Source organism: Arvicola amphibius, chromosome 7 (genome assembly GCF_903992535.2).
Source record: "Arvicola amphibius chromosome 7, mArvAmp1.2, whole genome shotgun sequence".
NCBI classification, from domain to species: domain Eukaryota; kingdom Metazoa; phylum Chordata; class Mammalia; order Rodentia; family Cricetidae; genus Arvicola; species Arvicola amphibius.
The window spans coordinates 44,314,212-44,328,476 of NC_052053.1; the positions used below are offsets into that span (position 1 = coordinate 44,314,212).

General features: G+C 46.2%; 1 protein-coding gene across 1 annotated transcript; it reads right to left on the reverse strand.

Annotated features, from left to right (window-relative positions):
* Positions 1-730: 730 nt before the first annotated feature.
* On the reverse strand, positions 731-4,064 carry LOC119820044 (von Ebner gland protein 1-like). The gene is made up of 6 exons (XM_038338297.1): positions 3,978-4,064; positions 3,393-3,529; positions 2,610-2,680; positions 1,592-1,702; positions 940-1,041; positions 731-756 (listed from the first exon to the last, which is right to left on the reverse strand). Exons 1-6 carry the CDS (start codon positions 4,062-4,064, stop codon positions 731-733), a joined length of 534 nt encoding a protein of 177 aa, XP_038194225.1.
* Between the last annotated feature and the right edge of the window lie 10,201 nt (positions 4,065-14,265).

The following is a 14,265-nucleotide window of genomic DNA, read 5'->3' on the forward strand; positions in this document are numbered from 1 at the left end:
CATTGCTCTGAGGCAGCCTGGACCCCGGCATCCCTTGCTGTGGAAAGAAGGAGAGTCAGTGGATCCAAAATGATTCATAGAGAAAGAAAATGTTGGGATGCTGGGGTCTCCACTCATCAGATCAAAATAGGGCATAGGTCATTTCCCCTGTCCCCTCTGCAAACTGAGTCCCCACAATTCTCCATGCTCATGTGTGGAAAGGGGACAGATGATTTCAGAGCAAGAGCAAGGCAAAGGGATGACAGGGCCACTGTTAGACTCAGGCTCTGCCCACACATGCGCTGTTATCCATGGGCAGTTCTCTGAACTGCATCTCCCAAGCATCACACAGCAAAGAGGAACCCAGGAAGGCAGCTAGACCCCAGGCATAGCTGCCACATCCTAAAAGCAATCCATGCTGTGAATGGAGTCAACATGGTAACTGAGGGGAAGGGAGCCACAAGGGAGGGATTTCCCTTCAGCACAGAACTGCAGGGAATGCATGCAGAGAGGCATTCTCTCCAGTTGCAAACCAATGGCAGAGAATCAGTGAGGGAAGATTCCTGATGTCCAGGAAACAACACCCCTGAAGGGATCCTGAACAAAATACCCACGGGTAGAGTGTGTTCCAGTAGAACAGGCTGTACCTGTCCACACAGGTACGGAAAGGTTAGAAAACAGGGTCTCCAGAAGCCCTGATAACCCCAGGACCATGATTTCCTCAAGTGTCCCACAAAAATGACCACTTACCCTAATCACTTCCTAGAGGGCAGGTTTCTGTTCAAGAAAGAAAAATCATGATTCAGAAGGTCCAGGGAATTCAGTCAGAAAATCAAAGCCCCTCTATCTGCCAGCATGTGCCCCACCCCCAAAGGACAAAGCTGAGAGGCAGCCTGTTGTCCTGAGGGACTGGCTGCCTCCTTTGTGTAGGGCAGGAGAACATGGTGGCTAGCTTCCTACCACTCTGCCTGGGCATGAGGATGCTCTCTGTGTTGAGGCCTCCAGTCTTCACAGCCTTCTGAAAATCTTCCAGGGCCTCCTGGTGGACGTCAGGATCTCTGCCTATAGGAGAGTTCAGGATGGACATGGTGTCAAGGACAGAGCTGGGGGAGCTGATAGAGCTTCCCTCCCAGCCCAGGGAACCAAGCAACTTAGGGTGAAGTGTGAGGCATTGATAACCCAGGTGAGGATGTGACCTAGATCCTAGGTGAGAGAGGAGAACCCAGGTGGGGAAGCAGGACCAGAACACCATGGTCATCCCTCCATCTGACCTCGAGGACACGGGCTCTGTGCCTTCAGCTCACCTGAGTTTCTCTCAGAGCTGTTGGGAACACTGTGACCAACCTCACTCAGAAGAATTTGTCACCCTTAACTGAGGGCTCCATGCTGCCTCTCTGCTCTATGTGTGCAGTGCCCAGTCACAGGGAGGGCTTAGGAGGCTCTGGGGCTCTTTCCCAGGCAAGAAGGACACTAGTACAGGCTGTGATTGGGGCTGGTCTTTATATGATGGATCCTGTTCTGCACCCATCCTTATTCCAGCTGGAACCCCAACAGTGGTCAGGCCCCTTTCACCCTGTGAACCCTTGGCCCACATCACAAAAAAGGGACTCACCCACAAGTTTTGCCATTCGGAAATGATGCCCGTGTATGTTGTTTTCAATGTAGAAGATGTAGTGATCCTCCACAGCAGATGGTATGATGTAGATCTCCTGAGTGCCCCCATCTGTGGAGGTAGAGTCACACGGATCCTGAATAAACACCCTGCCCCTTCAACAAGGACCTAAAGGTGTCCTGGCACCTGCCTGGAACCTCTCAACCTGACTCCCTCTCAGTTGCTCAGTTCTTACTCATGCCCCAGCTTCTCCACCATCCCAGAGCCTCAGTTAGAAGGAACCTCCATTTCCATGGGAGCCACATACATGAGATGGCCATGTCCCCACTCTGTGTGTCATACAGGAGGGTCTGCCTCTGGAACCAGATACATCCCTCTCCTGACTACCTCCATGAGTTCTCCATAGCCAATGGGCCACCACTGGGCAGTTCTGTTGACCAGTTTTATGTCAACTTGACATAAGCCAGAATTAAAAGACGCAAGGAAAGCTCAGTTGGGAAAACGCTTTCATAAGACCAGGCTGTAGGTTACCTTGTAGGGAATTTTCTTAATTAATGATTGACAGGAAGGGCCTAGGCCAAATGGGACCACCTCCATAAGTAAGCAAGCTGAGCAAACCATGAGGAGCAAGGAAGTCAGGAGCAAGCCTCCATGGCCTCTGCATCAACTCCTACACCCTGCCTTGTTTGAGTTCCTGTCCTGACGTCCTGTGAAGGTGAGCACTGATGTGGAAGTGTAGACAAAATAAACCCTTTCCTCAGCTTGTGTTTTATCACAGGGTTGCGTTCCTACAACCCTACCCTGACTAAGACAACAGCCATCTACCACACCCGATGTAGTGTTTGGTGTCGGCTGTTCCGGTCCCATCAGGAAAACTGTCTCATGGGAGCCATCATGGGTATTAACAGGGTTTGAAGAAGCAAAGGTCCTCATGCCGTGGGGCCCCCTGGGATGGCCACACTGGTGTCACGTGTGTCAAGGGAGATTGGGTACAGCCCTCACAGGTTCAGGGACTCACCAGCTGTGTATTTTAGAGGCACATCTGTCTTCTCAAGGACATTGTTCATCTTGTGGCACCGTCCTGCAATCCTGGAACACAGAAGGTCTGTGATACACACTGCCCAGCCACACAACTCCCCTCCTGACAGCACCCACAATATGGCCTACAGGTGCATGGTCCCAAAGTGACCAGGGAAGTGCTGGCTTCACTGGGTCTCAATTACATTACCAGCAGGCCTCCTGAGTTATGTGCTAAGTCCCCTGTCGCCACAGTGGCTCAGTTCTGTGTCATGTGACCTGCTGGCTCTACCCTGACAGCGTCTTACTCACTCCCTTAGAGAACCTGAGCTACTTGGTTGGTAGACATCATCTGAAACAAATCCTCCCTTCCTCACCTGCGTGCTGTGTGACTCCTGTGGCTCACCCTCTGTCTCTGGAGATACTTAGGGACGAGCCCAACAATCCCTGTCACCTGGCCATTGAGAAAACTACTCAGAGAGTGCAATTGGGGTAAAGAACAAAGTGCTCACTCCGGGGTAACTGACAGGGCAGGGACTGCCCAAATGCCAGACCTTGTAAAGATAGCTCAGACACTGTCTTCTTCAGGAGCCACTGCCACTTCCATCTGAGATATTTTCTCTGCACCACTTACCGTCCCATGGTCCTCTCTAAACTGAGACACCCTCAGTGGGACTGTGGGACCCAGGCCCCGAGCTCACCCTGTGCACCCCACTCAGCCCCCAGATCTCCTGTGTGGCAAAGGCCAAGAAGAATGCTATCAACTCAGTTGGCACACACTCACAGGACAGTGAAGTTGACTTGCAGGTTGCCCCCTTCCAGGTTCGTGACGGTCATGGGAGTCACAGACATAGACCTTAAGTTCAAGCCAGGAATCTCCTTGTCAGATGCTGTAGCTTTTATATACCACGTTCCTGACAGCTGGAGAAGGACCCACCCATCAGGACTCAGGTAGACCCCAGGACTGACCCTAGTCCTTAGCCCCCGTCTCTAACTTGACTCCATGATCTGGACATGTGACGCGTTTCCCCTTCTATCAGCCCATCAAAATATAAGCTAGATCAACCAGGGCCACAGCAGTGTGGTCACCAACCCTTGCAGGTGTGACACTATCACAGACCCCTGCACTCCCAGAGAACAGTGAGGAGAGCTGGACTCTGGACTCTGACCTCCTCCAGCCCTCTGCACCCAGAACCTTCTGACCAGATTCCTTGTGGTGTGTCTGGCATTCCCTCAGAGTAGGGGTTCCAGCCTGGCTCTGAAAGGATGTCTCTTTAGATGAAGAAGGAAAGGGCCCTCCAACCGACGGCATCAACCACCCCCCGTCTCCCATAACCCTCCTTGAAGCCCCTCTCCATCTCAGCCTCACATCATGAGTCTCTTCCGTGGCAGGTAAGTCCTGGGCCTGCAGGGCAGCAACAAGGCCGAGGCCAAAGCAGAGGATCAGGGTCTTCATCTCCAGAGTCTGTGCCCACAGGTCCCCACAAGTCCCTGGGATGGCTGAGGAGGCTGTGCTGGGGCTCCACTCAGCTGCCCTTTATACTGCTCAGCCCAGGGTCCCCGGGAAGTTGGCAAGGATGACTGACAAGTCCCTTCCTGGACATTCACCATGGCCAGCTCTTCAGTGGACCAGATAAAAGGTCATCATTGTTGGAAGTTTCTAGATAACACTCAATGCCCAGAGAATGATGGGGCAGGGCTACTTGTAGATTTGCCCTGGCAAGAAAGTGAGTCTGAGTTAGAGATGCAGCCTCCCGTGTCAGGAGCCCCTGAGGGTGAGAAGAGTGGGAGCGAACCACTCCTGCACACAGTGTGTTCATCCAGCTGGCTGACATGCTCATTGACACAGAGGAGGTCACCGAAGCCAGACCGTCCTGAGCTCCATTCTCAGGAACCTTCCTGAATCCCAGGGCAGGACACTGAACCTTAGATTCATCTTGGGAAAAGAGGAAAGTGGTAGCCTACTATGTGAGTCTCCAGATGTGTGCCTAAAGATGTGTCCCCTCCTCAGCAAGGTGTGCACTAGCCCCTGCCCATATGCAGAACAATGATGGCTCAGACATAGAAAGAAAGCAAGGAGGCCATATGTACACAGCGATGGCACAGAATCACAGACTGGAGGTGGTGGCTCAGCTCTTAAGAGTCCTTTCTGCTCTTGCTGAGGACTTGGGTTGAGCTCCTAGCACCTATAGGGTGGCTCACTACTATCTGCATCTCCAGTGTCAGGGGATATGATGCTTCGGGCTTTCAATTACCTGCATGCATGTGCTACGTATAAACTCACAGAGACTTACAGTCTGGTAAAGGGCCTAAGGCACTCCTGTCCCCAAAGCTGCAGATGGCCAGGGGTCTTTTTCCTAAGGAGTATGTGAAGAGTTCTTGATACATTAAGGAGCCTAGAAAGCCTTTCTATGGCCCCAATATGCTACTGTTTATAACTTGCTGTCCTTGTCTCCAGCACCCTCCAGGTCTATGTTGTTGTCTGGGCAACCGTGTTGTGGCATGTTCACTCTCTGTGGCCCTTTGGGTGAGGTAAGTCATCTCTAGTTCAGTTCCAAAGCTCTTCTACTCAGCCTGGTGTGAGGAATTCTGAATAAATCTCCTCCTGGGACGGGCTGTCTTTGTTACCATTTGTTTGGTTTTGCTTTTCAAATTTTTCCAATTCTCTGTACTTTAAAATTCAAGAGCATCACGGCTGAGCAGAGCACTGGCACTGAAGGCAGAGGCACTCAGACTTCCGATGGAATGAGGACTGCAAGGTGACAGAGAAGGGAAACGTGGGCAGGCGATATGGCCCTCTCCTCAACAAAACACCGGACAAAAGCAACTTCTGGTTGGCTTACTGGCTAGCAAGAAATGTCAACTTGCTACGACTTAGATTCACATGGAAAGAGAGTCTCAATCTGGGAAACATCTAGATCAGGTTAACCTGTAGCCTTGTCTGTGGGATTGTCTTCATTGTTATTGACAGCCCTGTGATAGGGTAGAACCGAGCTAAGCAGGAGGCTGGGGGACTGAACTGAATGTTGGGAGAAATAAGGTGGAGTCAGTGAGATGTCATATAGCTGCTGCAGAAGAAGACAGATACCTGGGAATTTTACCAGTAGGCCACTATCACAGGGCAAAACAGCTTCTTTATTCTATAACCAATAAAAGCAATACATATACAGAAGGGAATCCCACATCAGTGCTGCCCACAGTGAGCTGTCAATAACAATGGACTCTTGCCTATTACTGTAAGTCAAATAAACCACTTAAGTCTGTTTTCTTTTCTATTTTTGTTTTTTTCCACATTATCTACAATGAAACTTTCCTGCCTTAAGTTGATTTTTATCAGAGTATTTTATCACTGCAATAGAAATGAAACCAGACTGCTGAGAAATTATTTTATATCTGAGGGTTCACTCTGTGGTCTCTTGAACCCGTGTGTTTAGGCTGAGTACTGGGAAGTTGTGGTAGAAGAGGCTTTCCTTCTCCTGAAAACAAAAAGCAGAGAAACTGAAGAGAAACCAGATCAATTCCTCAAAGACACCTTTTAGTAACCTACTTCATTTAACTAGGTCCTATCTTCTAAGGCTTCCAGAACCTTCTCAAATAATATCAACAGCTAACAACCAAGAGTATACCACATGAGTCTACGGGAGATACTTCATATTCAAACCCTAAATCCCAAAGACATGAGTGTCTCATAATACAAATGCATCCAAGAGTCTTCCAAGTTGTAACTGTTGGAGCAGCCTTCAAAGTCTGCAGTGCAAAATTCCCTGTGAGAGTCAAGGTAAATCCTTAGTTCTCTGTCCCTATAAAAGAAAAACAGAAAATATCATACTGCCAAGATAAAATAGGACAGAGGAGACATCCCCATTCCCCAGGACTCATAAGAAGGAAGCATGGGATCAAAGCAAGCCTGAAACCCAGATGGGAAATCATTAAGTCCTATCTTCTATGTCCAGCTCTTGAGTGTGGTCATAGCAGCTCAGGTAATCCTGGAAAACCAACCCCTAAGATGTTGGTAGGTACACCCTGGCTTGGGGACACCTCTCTGGGACTGGTTTTTTTTTTTTTTTTGTTTTTCGAGACAGGGTTTCTCTGTGGCTTTGGAGCCTGTCCTGGAACTAGCTCTTGTAGACCAGGCTGGTCTCGAACTCACAGAGATCCGCCTGCCTCTGCCTCCCGAGTGCTGGGATTAAAGGCGTGCGCCACCACCGCCCGGCTGGGACTGGTTTTGTTTGCTATCTGAAGCTCTTATCAACAGAGAATTTTCATTCCCTACATCTATAAATTCCCAAGGTAAGCAATACATTGTCCTCATAGTTACTCTCCCGGGAGCTGCTTGCAGGAGTCCTGAGCCTGCTGTTCACTGCCTAGCCTCCTAGGACTCTCTCTGAATCCTAGTGCAAGCCTCCATTTCCAGGTAAACGTGGATTCTGCATGCCCGCAAAAGCCTCACTGCATATGCATTTCCTGGTCCTGCCAACAGGACAGCAGGTGGGTCGCCTTGGTAGTAGCAGCCTCTGAGTACCTGATTACTGAGGGAAATGGATTTGGGGAAACCAATGTCTGAGGCATATCTATCCACGTGAAGGAATTTCTTTCAAATGAATTTACTCTTTAGTGCCCATGAGTCTGCAGTAAGTGGGGCCTCACCAGCTCACCAAGGTATGGTTCCCATTGTCTCAATTAAAACTGTTTGGTTTCTTTTCAATGGCTGTGATTTCTTCAGAAACAATGACTTTCTTAGTTGCAACGTTCTATGAGCTTTTATGATGAAAATGCAAATTTTCCCCCAAGTCTTTCTGCTCTGCATTTTTGTTCGTGATTCTCTCAGTGAACCCGACCAACAATAACCCTGCTGTAGTCTCAATTCTGGGCTGCCTTGAAATTTCCTCTACTAGATTAATTAATCCATCACAGTTACTTCAGCCTTTCCCAAAGACCTGGGACATGAACAAACAAGTTCCCTCCCACAGGGTGACTAACACACACTACCTCAAGCCCAGTTCCCAATAACAATGTCATCTTCGTTGATCCCACATGAGTGCAGTCTTGACTGTTGGTCTCACATTATCACAAGAACACGCTTTACACCTTTTCCACAGAATTCTAGGGCTTCTCTAGCCATCGTCTCCAATTTTGTCAGATTTCTCCCACAAACCAGTTACAAAGGCTCCTGAACCACATTGTCAGGTAGCCACAGCAACAAGCCTACTTCTCCGATATCATTTTTTAAAAATATCTTAGGGGCCTGGAGAGATGGCCCAGAGCTTAAGAACACTGCCTGCTCTTCAATTCCTAGCAACCACATGGTGGCACACAGCCATCTATACTGAGATCTGGTGCCCTCTTCTGGCCAGCAGAAACACATGCAGGTAGAATACTATATACATATTAAATAAACGAATCACCAGCACATCTCAAAGAAAGGAAACACACAATCTCTACTACCAAATAAAAAATGACAACCGGAGTTAACAACCACTGGTCATTAATATCACTTAATATCAATGGACTCAATTCACCTATAAAAAGGCACAGGCTAAGAGATTGGATACGAAAACAGGATCCAACATTCTGCTGTTTACAAGAAACACACCTCAACCATAAAGACAGACATTTTCTCAGAGTAAAGGGTTGGGAAAAGGTTTATCAAGCAAATGGTCCTAAGAAACAAGCCGGTGTGGCCATACTAATTTCTAACAAAGTTGACTTTAAACTAAAATCAATCAGAAGAGATGGAAGGGGACACTTTATACTCATTACAGGAAAAATCCATCAGAATGAAGTCTCAATCCTGAATATCTATGCCCCTAATATAAAAGCACCCACTTACGTAAAAGAAACATTACTAGAACTCAAGGCAGCAATCAAACCAAACACACTGATAGTGGGAGACTTCAACACTCCTCTCTCACCAATGGTCAGGTCAATCAGACAGAAACCTAGCAGAGAATTAAGAGACTTAATGGAGGTAATGAACCAAATGGACTTAACAGACATCTATAGAACATTCCACCCAAATAGGAAAGAATATACCTTCTTCTTTGCGGCTCATGGAACCTTTTCGAAAATTGACCACATACTCAGTAACAAAGCAAACTTCCACAGTTACAAAAACATATTAATAACCACCTGCATCCTATCGGATCACCATGGATTAAAATTAGAATTCAACAACAGTGCTACCCCCAGAAAGCCTACAAACTCTTGGAAACTGAACAGTCAACTACTGAACCACACCTGGGTCAAGGAAGAAATAAAGAAAGAAATTAAAGTCTTCCTTGAATTTAATGAAAATAAAGACACAACATATTCCAACCTATGAGACACTATGAAAGCAGTGCTAAGAGGAAAATTCATAGCACTAAGTGCCCACTTAAAAAAACGGAGAAAGCACACATTGGAGACTTAACAGCACAACTGAAAGCTCTAGAAAAGAAAGAAGCAGACTCACCTAGGAGGAGTAGAAGACTGGAAATTATCAAACTGAGGGCGGAATTCAACAAAATAGAAACACAGAAAACAATCCAAAGAATCAATGAAACAAAAAGCTGGTTCTTGGAGAAAATCAACAAGATTGACAAACCCCTAGCCAAACTAATCAAACGGCAGAGAGAGAACAAACAAATTAATAAGATTAGAAATGAAGAGGGGGACATAACCACAGACACAGAGGAAATTCAGAGAATCATTAGATCTTACTACAAAAGCCTGTATGCCACAAAATTGGAAAATGTAAAAGAAATGGACATTTTTTTTAGATAAGTACCATATACCAAAGTTAAACCAGGACCAGGTAAATGCTCTAAATAGTCCTGTTAGTCGTGAAGAATTAGAAACTGTTATCAGAAATCTCCCTACCAAAAAGAGCCCAGGACCTGATGGGTTCAATGCAGAATTCTACTAGAACTTCCAAGAAGACCTAATACCTATACTCCTTAAGGTATTTCATAATATAGAAACAGAACAGTCATTGCCAAATTCCTTTTATGAAGCTACAATTACCCTGATACCTAAACCACACAAAGACTCAACGAAGAAAGAGAATTACAGGCCAATCTCACTCATGAACATCGATGCAAAAATTCTCAATAAAATACTGGCAAACCGAATCCAAGAACACATTAGAAAAATTATCCACTATGATCAAGTAGGCTTCATCCCAGAGATGCAGGGCTGGTTCAATATACGAAAATCTATCAATGTAATCCATCATATAAATAAACTGAAGGATAAAAACCATATGATCATCTCATTAGATGCTGAAAAAGCATTTGACAAAATTCAACACCCCTTTATGATAAAGGTCTTGGAAAGATTAGGGATACAAGGGTCATTCCTAAATATAATAAAGGCTATTTACAGCAAGCTGACAGCTAACATCAAATTAAATGGAGAGAAACTCAAGGCCATCCCACTAAATTCAGGAACATGACAAGGCTGTCCACTCTCTCCTTATCTCTTCAATATAGTGCTTGAAGTTCTAGCAATAGCAATAAGACAACACAAGGGGATCAAGGGGATTCGAATTGGAAAGGAAGAAGTTAAACTTTCGTTATTTGCAGATGATATGATAGTGTACATAAGCGACCCGAAAAACTCCACCAAAGAACTCCTAAAGCTGATAAACTCCTTTAGTATCGTGGCCAGATACAAGATCAACTCCAAAAAATCAGTTGCCCTCCTATATACAAAGGATAAGGAAGCGGAGAAGGAAATCAGAGAAGCGTCACCTTTCACGATAGCCACAAATAGCATAAAATATCTTGGGGTAACTCTAACCAAGGAAGTGAAAGATCTATTTGACAAGAACTTTAAGTCCTTGAAGAAGGAAATTGAAGAGGATACCAGAAAATGGAAAGATCTCCCTTGCTCTTGGATTGGGAGGATCAACATAGTAAAAATGGCAATTCTACCAAAGGCAATCTATAGATTCAATGCAATCCCTTTAAAGGTCCCATCAAAATTCTTCACAGATCTTGAGAGGACAATAATCAACTTTATATGGAAGAATAAGAAACCCAGGATAGCCAAAACAATCTTATACAATAAAGGAACTTCTGGAGGCATTACCATCCCTGACTTCAAACTCTATTACAGAGCTACAGTATTGAAAACAGCTTGGTACTGGCATAAAAACAGAGAAGTTGACCAATGGAATCGAATAGAAGACCCGGATCTTAACCCACAAACCTATGAACACCTAATTTTCGATAAAGGAGCTAAAAGTACACAATGGAAGAAAGAAAGCATCTTCAACAAATGGTGCTGGCATAACTGGATGTCAATGTGTAGAAGAATGAAAGTAGATCCATATCTATCACCATGCACAAAACTCAAGTCCAAATGGAATAAAGACCTCAATATCAATCTGAACACACTGAACCTGTTAGAGGAGAAAGTGGGAAGTACTCTACAACATTTGGGCACAGAAGACCGCTTCCTACGTATAGCCCCAGCAGCACAGACATTAAGGGCAACATTGAATAAATGGGACCTCCTGAAGCTGAGCAGCTTCTGTAAAGCAAAGGACACTGTCACTAAGACAAAAAGGCAGCCTACTGACTGGGAAAAGATCTTCACCAACCCCGCAACAGACAAAGGTCTGATCTCCAAAATATATAAGAAACTCAAGAGACTAGACTTTAAAATGCTAATTAACCCAATTAAAAAATGGGGACACTGCACTGAACAGAGAATTCTCAACAGAAGAAGTTCAAATGGTCAAAAAACACTTAAGGGCATGCCCAACCTCCTTAGCTATCAGGGAAATGCAAATCAAAACAACGTTGAGATACCATCTTACTCCTGTCAGATTGGCTAAAATCAAAAACACCAATGATAGCCTTTGCTGGAGAGGTTGTGGAGTAAGGGGTACACTCATCCATTGCTGGTGGGAATGCAAACTTGTGCAACCGCTTTGGAAAGCAGTGTGGCGGTTTCTCAGGAAATTCGGGATCAACCTACCCCAGGACCCAGCAATCCTACTCTTGGGAATTTACCTAAGAGATGCCCAATCATATTACAAAAACATTTGTTCAACTATGTTTATAGCAGCATTATTTGTAATAGCCAGAACCTGGAAACAACCTAGATGCCCTTCAGTGGAAGAATGGATGAAGAAAGTGTGGAATATATACATATTAGAGTACTACTCTTCGGTAAAAAAACAATGACATCTTGAATTTTGCATGCAAATGGATGGAAATAGAAAACACCATCCTGAGTGAGGTAACCCAGGCCCAAAAAGATGAACATGGGATGTACTCACTCATAATTGGTTTCTAGCCATAAATAAAGGACATCGAGCCTATAATTCGTGATCCTGGAGAAGCTAAATAAGAAGGTTAATCCAAAGAAAAACATATAGTTATCCTCCTGGATATTGGAAGTAGACAAGATTGCCGGACAAAAAATGGGAACTTGGGGGTGGGGTGTGATGGGGGGATGGGAGGATAGGGAGAGAAAAGTGTGAAGTGGAGGTTGGGGAAAGCTTGGGGGAATAGGATGGTTGGGATATAGGAAGGGTAGATATGGGAACAAGGAATTATATATCTTAATTAAGGGAGCCATTCTAGGGTTGGCAGAGACTTGACTCTAGAGGGGTTCCCAGGTATCCAGGAAGATGCCCCCAGCTAGTTCCTTGGGCAGCTGAGGAGAGGGAGCCATAAATGTCCAGATCCTATTGCCATACTCATGAATATCTTGCATATCACCATAGAACCTTCACCTGGCGTTGGATGGAGAAAATGACTGAGCCACACATTGGAGCACAGGACTGAGCTCCCAAGGACCTGATGAGGAGCAAAAGGAGGGAGATCATGAGCAAGAAGTCAGAACCGTGAGGGGTGTGTTCACCTATTGAGACAGTGGGACTGATCTAACGGGAGACCACCAAGTCCAGTTGGAATGGGACTGATGGAACAGGTGACCAAACCAGACTCTCTGAATGTGGCTGACGGTGGAGGAGGACTGAGAAACCAAGGACAACGGCGATGGGCTTGGACTCTTCAGCATGGACGGGCTCACTGTGAGCCTTGTCAGCTTGGTTGCTCACCTTCCTGGACTTAGGGGGAGTTGGGAGGACCTTGGACTTAACATAGAGAAGGGAACCCTGATGGCTCTTTGACCTTGAGAGGGAGGAAGTGGGAGTATAGGTGGAAGGGAGGGGAGGGAAGGGGGAGGAGGAGGGGAGGAGATGGAAATCTTTAATAAAAAAATGAGAAAAAAAGAAAAAAAAGAAAAAAAATAAATGAATCTATTTTTCATAATGTTATTACATTATGGTATGCACATGTGTGGACACATTCACACCATGGAGTGCTTGTGGAAGTCACACCACAGCTTGGAGAAGTTCACTCCTGACACCACGTAGGCCCCAGTGGCCTGACTCAGCTTATCGGCGTTGGTGGCAGAGACCTTCACCTGTTCATATGTTGAGCCATCCCCCCCAGCCCCTGGTGTACACAACCTAAAGGAAGTTAGGGTCCATCTGGCTCCTTGCTTCAGAGATTTCAGTTTGTCATGGCAAAGGGCATGGCAACCAGCCTAGTTGCACTGTGAAGGAAACACACAGAGGTCTTCTCTCTTGGCTTCTCCTTTTTTGGAACCCGTTATATCCTCCCCCTCTGCTCCCACTGATTGAGAGATGAGATCATCTTCTCTCATGCTGCTCCTCACTTTAGTTAATCCTCTCTGGATTCCCTTAAACACGCGTCCAGAGTCATATTTTGCTAATGTCCTAGGCCCTTCTCCATCTAATCCAATCTCAGACAGGATTCACAATCACTCTGGGCCTACCTGATGGGTTGTGAGAATATCTTCAGAAATGGCTTGCCCAATACCAAGTCACTGTATGGAGCTATCTGCCCTCCCTATGGATGAGGGCACAGAAGATCCCCTCTCAAGTATCTGCTGAACTCTAAGAACAATGATAGAAAGTTCTGGCTTCCTGTGGCTCACAGAAAAGTTGTGCTTATTGTCCAAACTTGTAGATTTCTTGGGTGTTTTTGGTACCCTGTAGGCCAAGTGAGTATTGAAGGCTCAGAGTCAGCTCCCAAGCTTCAGTTCCTCTCAGGGTAGTTAAGTCATTCAAAGCCAGCATGACACAGATATGAAGCTGGCTATGCAGTGATGCAGAAAATGGAATACATTGTCTGATACCCACTTCCCCATAGAAGAGCCAAGCCAGCTGAAGCCAGCACGGCACGGCCATCAGGTTGGCTCTCCAGTGATGCAGATAACTGTGTAATGGAGACTCACTTCCCTGTGGAAAGGCCAAGCAAGCTGAAGCCGGAATGCTGTAGATCTGAGACTGGTGCTCACGGGAAGCCCTGTACAGTTGTTTGGGGTGAGAGCTTCCACAGTGTCATTGATGAGCGTGTCTTTTGCTGATGTTTGAAAGGTCAGTCGCTACGCTTTAAAGACACGTCCTGTTGCCTGTCACTGCTCCTTACTCAGGGCTGCTTGTGACGACGGTGCAAGGGGCCACTCTGAGCTCCACGTCTCCCGACTCCTCACTATCCTGCACCTCCCTGTCCCTGACATCCACATCACCCTAATTGTTCCTTGTCATGGTACAGCTGTCCTCTGACACAGCCTCCATACTGGGCACCGCTTGTCTTGCAAGCTTAGCCCACAGCCTGAGCCTCTGCTCTCTG

Coding starts and splice junctions, on each gene's coding strand:
- LOC119820044 (XM_038338297.1), bottom strand. CDS start 4,064: ATGAAGACCCTGATCCTCTGCTTTGGCCTCGGCCTTGTTGCTGCCCTG. Junction 1,703..2,609: donor GCCTCTAAAATACACAGCTG/GTGAGTCCCTGA, acceptor CTACCTCCACAG/ATGGGGGCACTCAGGAGATC. Junction 1,042..1,591: donor CCGAATGGCAAAACTTGTGG/GTGAGTCCCTTT, acceptor ACTCTCCTATAG/GCAGAGATCCTGACGTCCAC.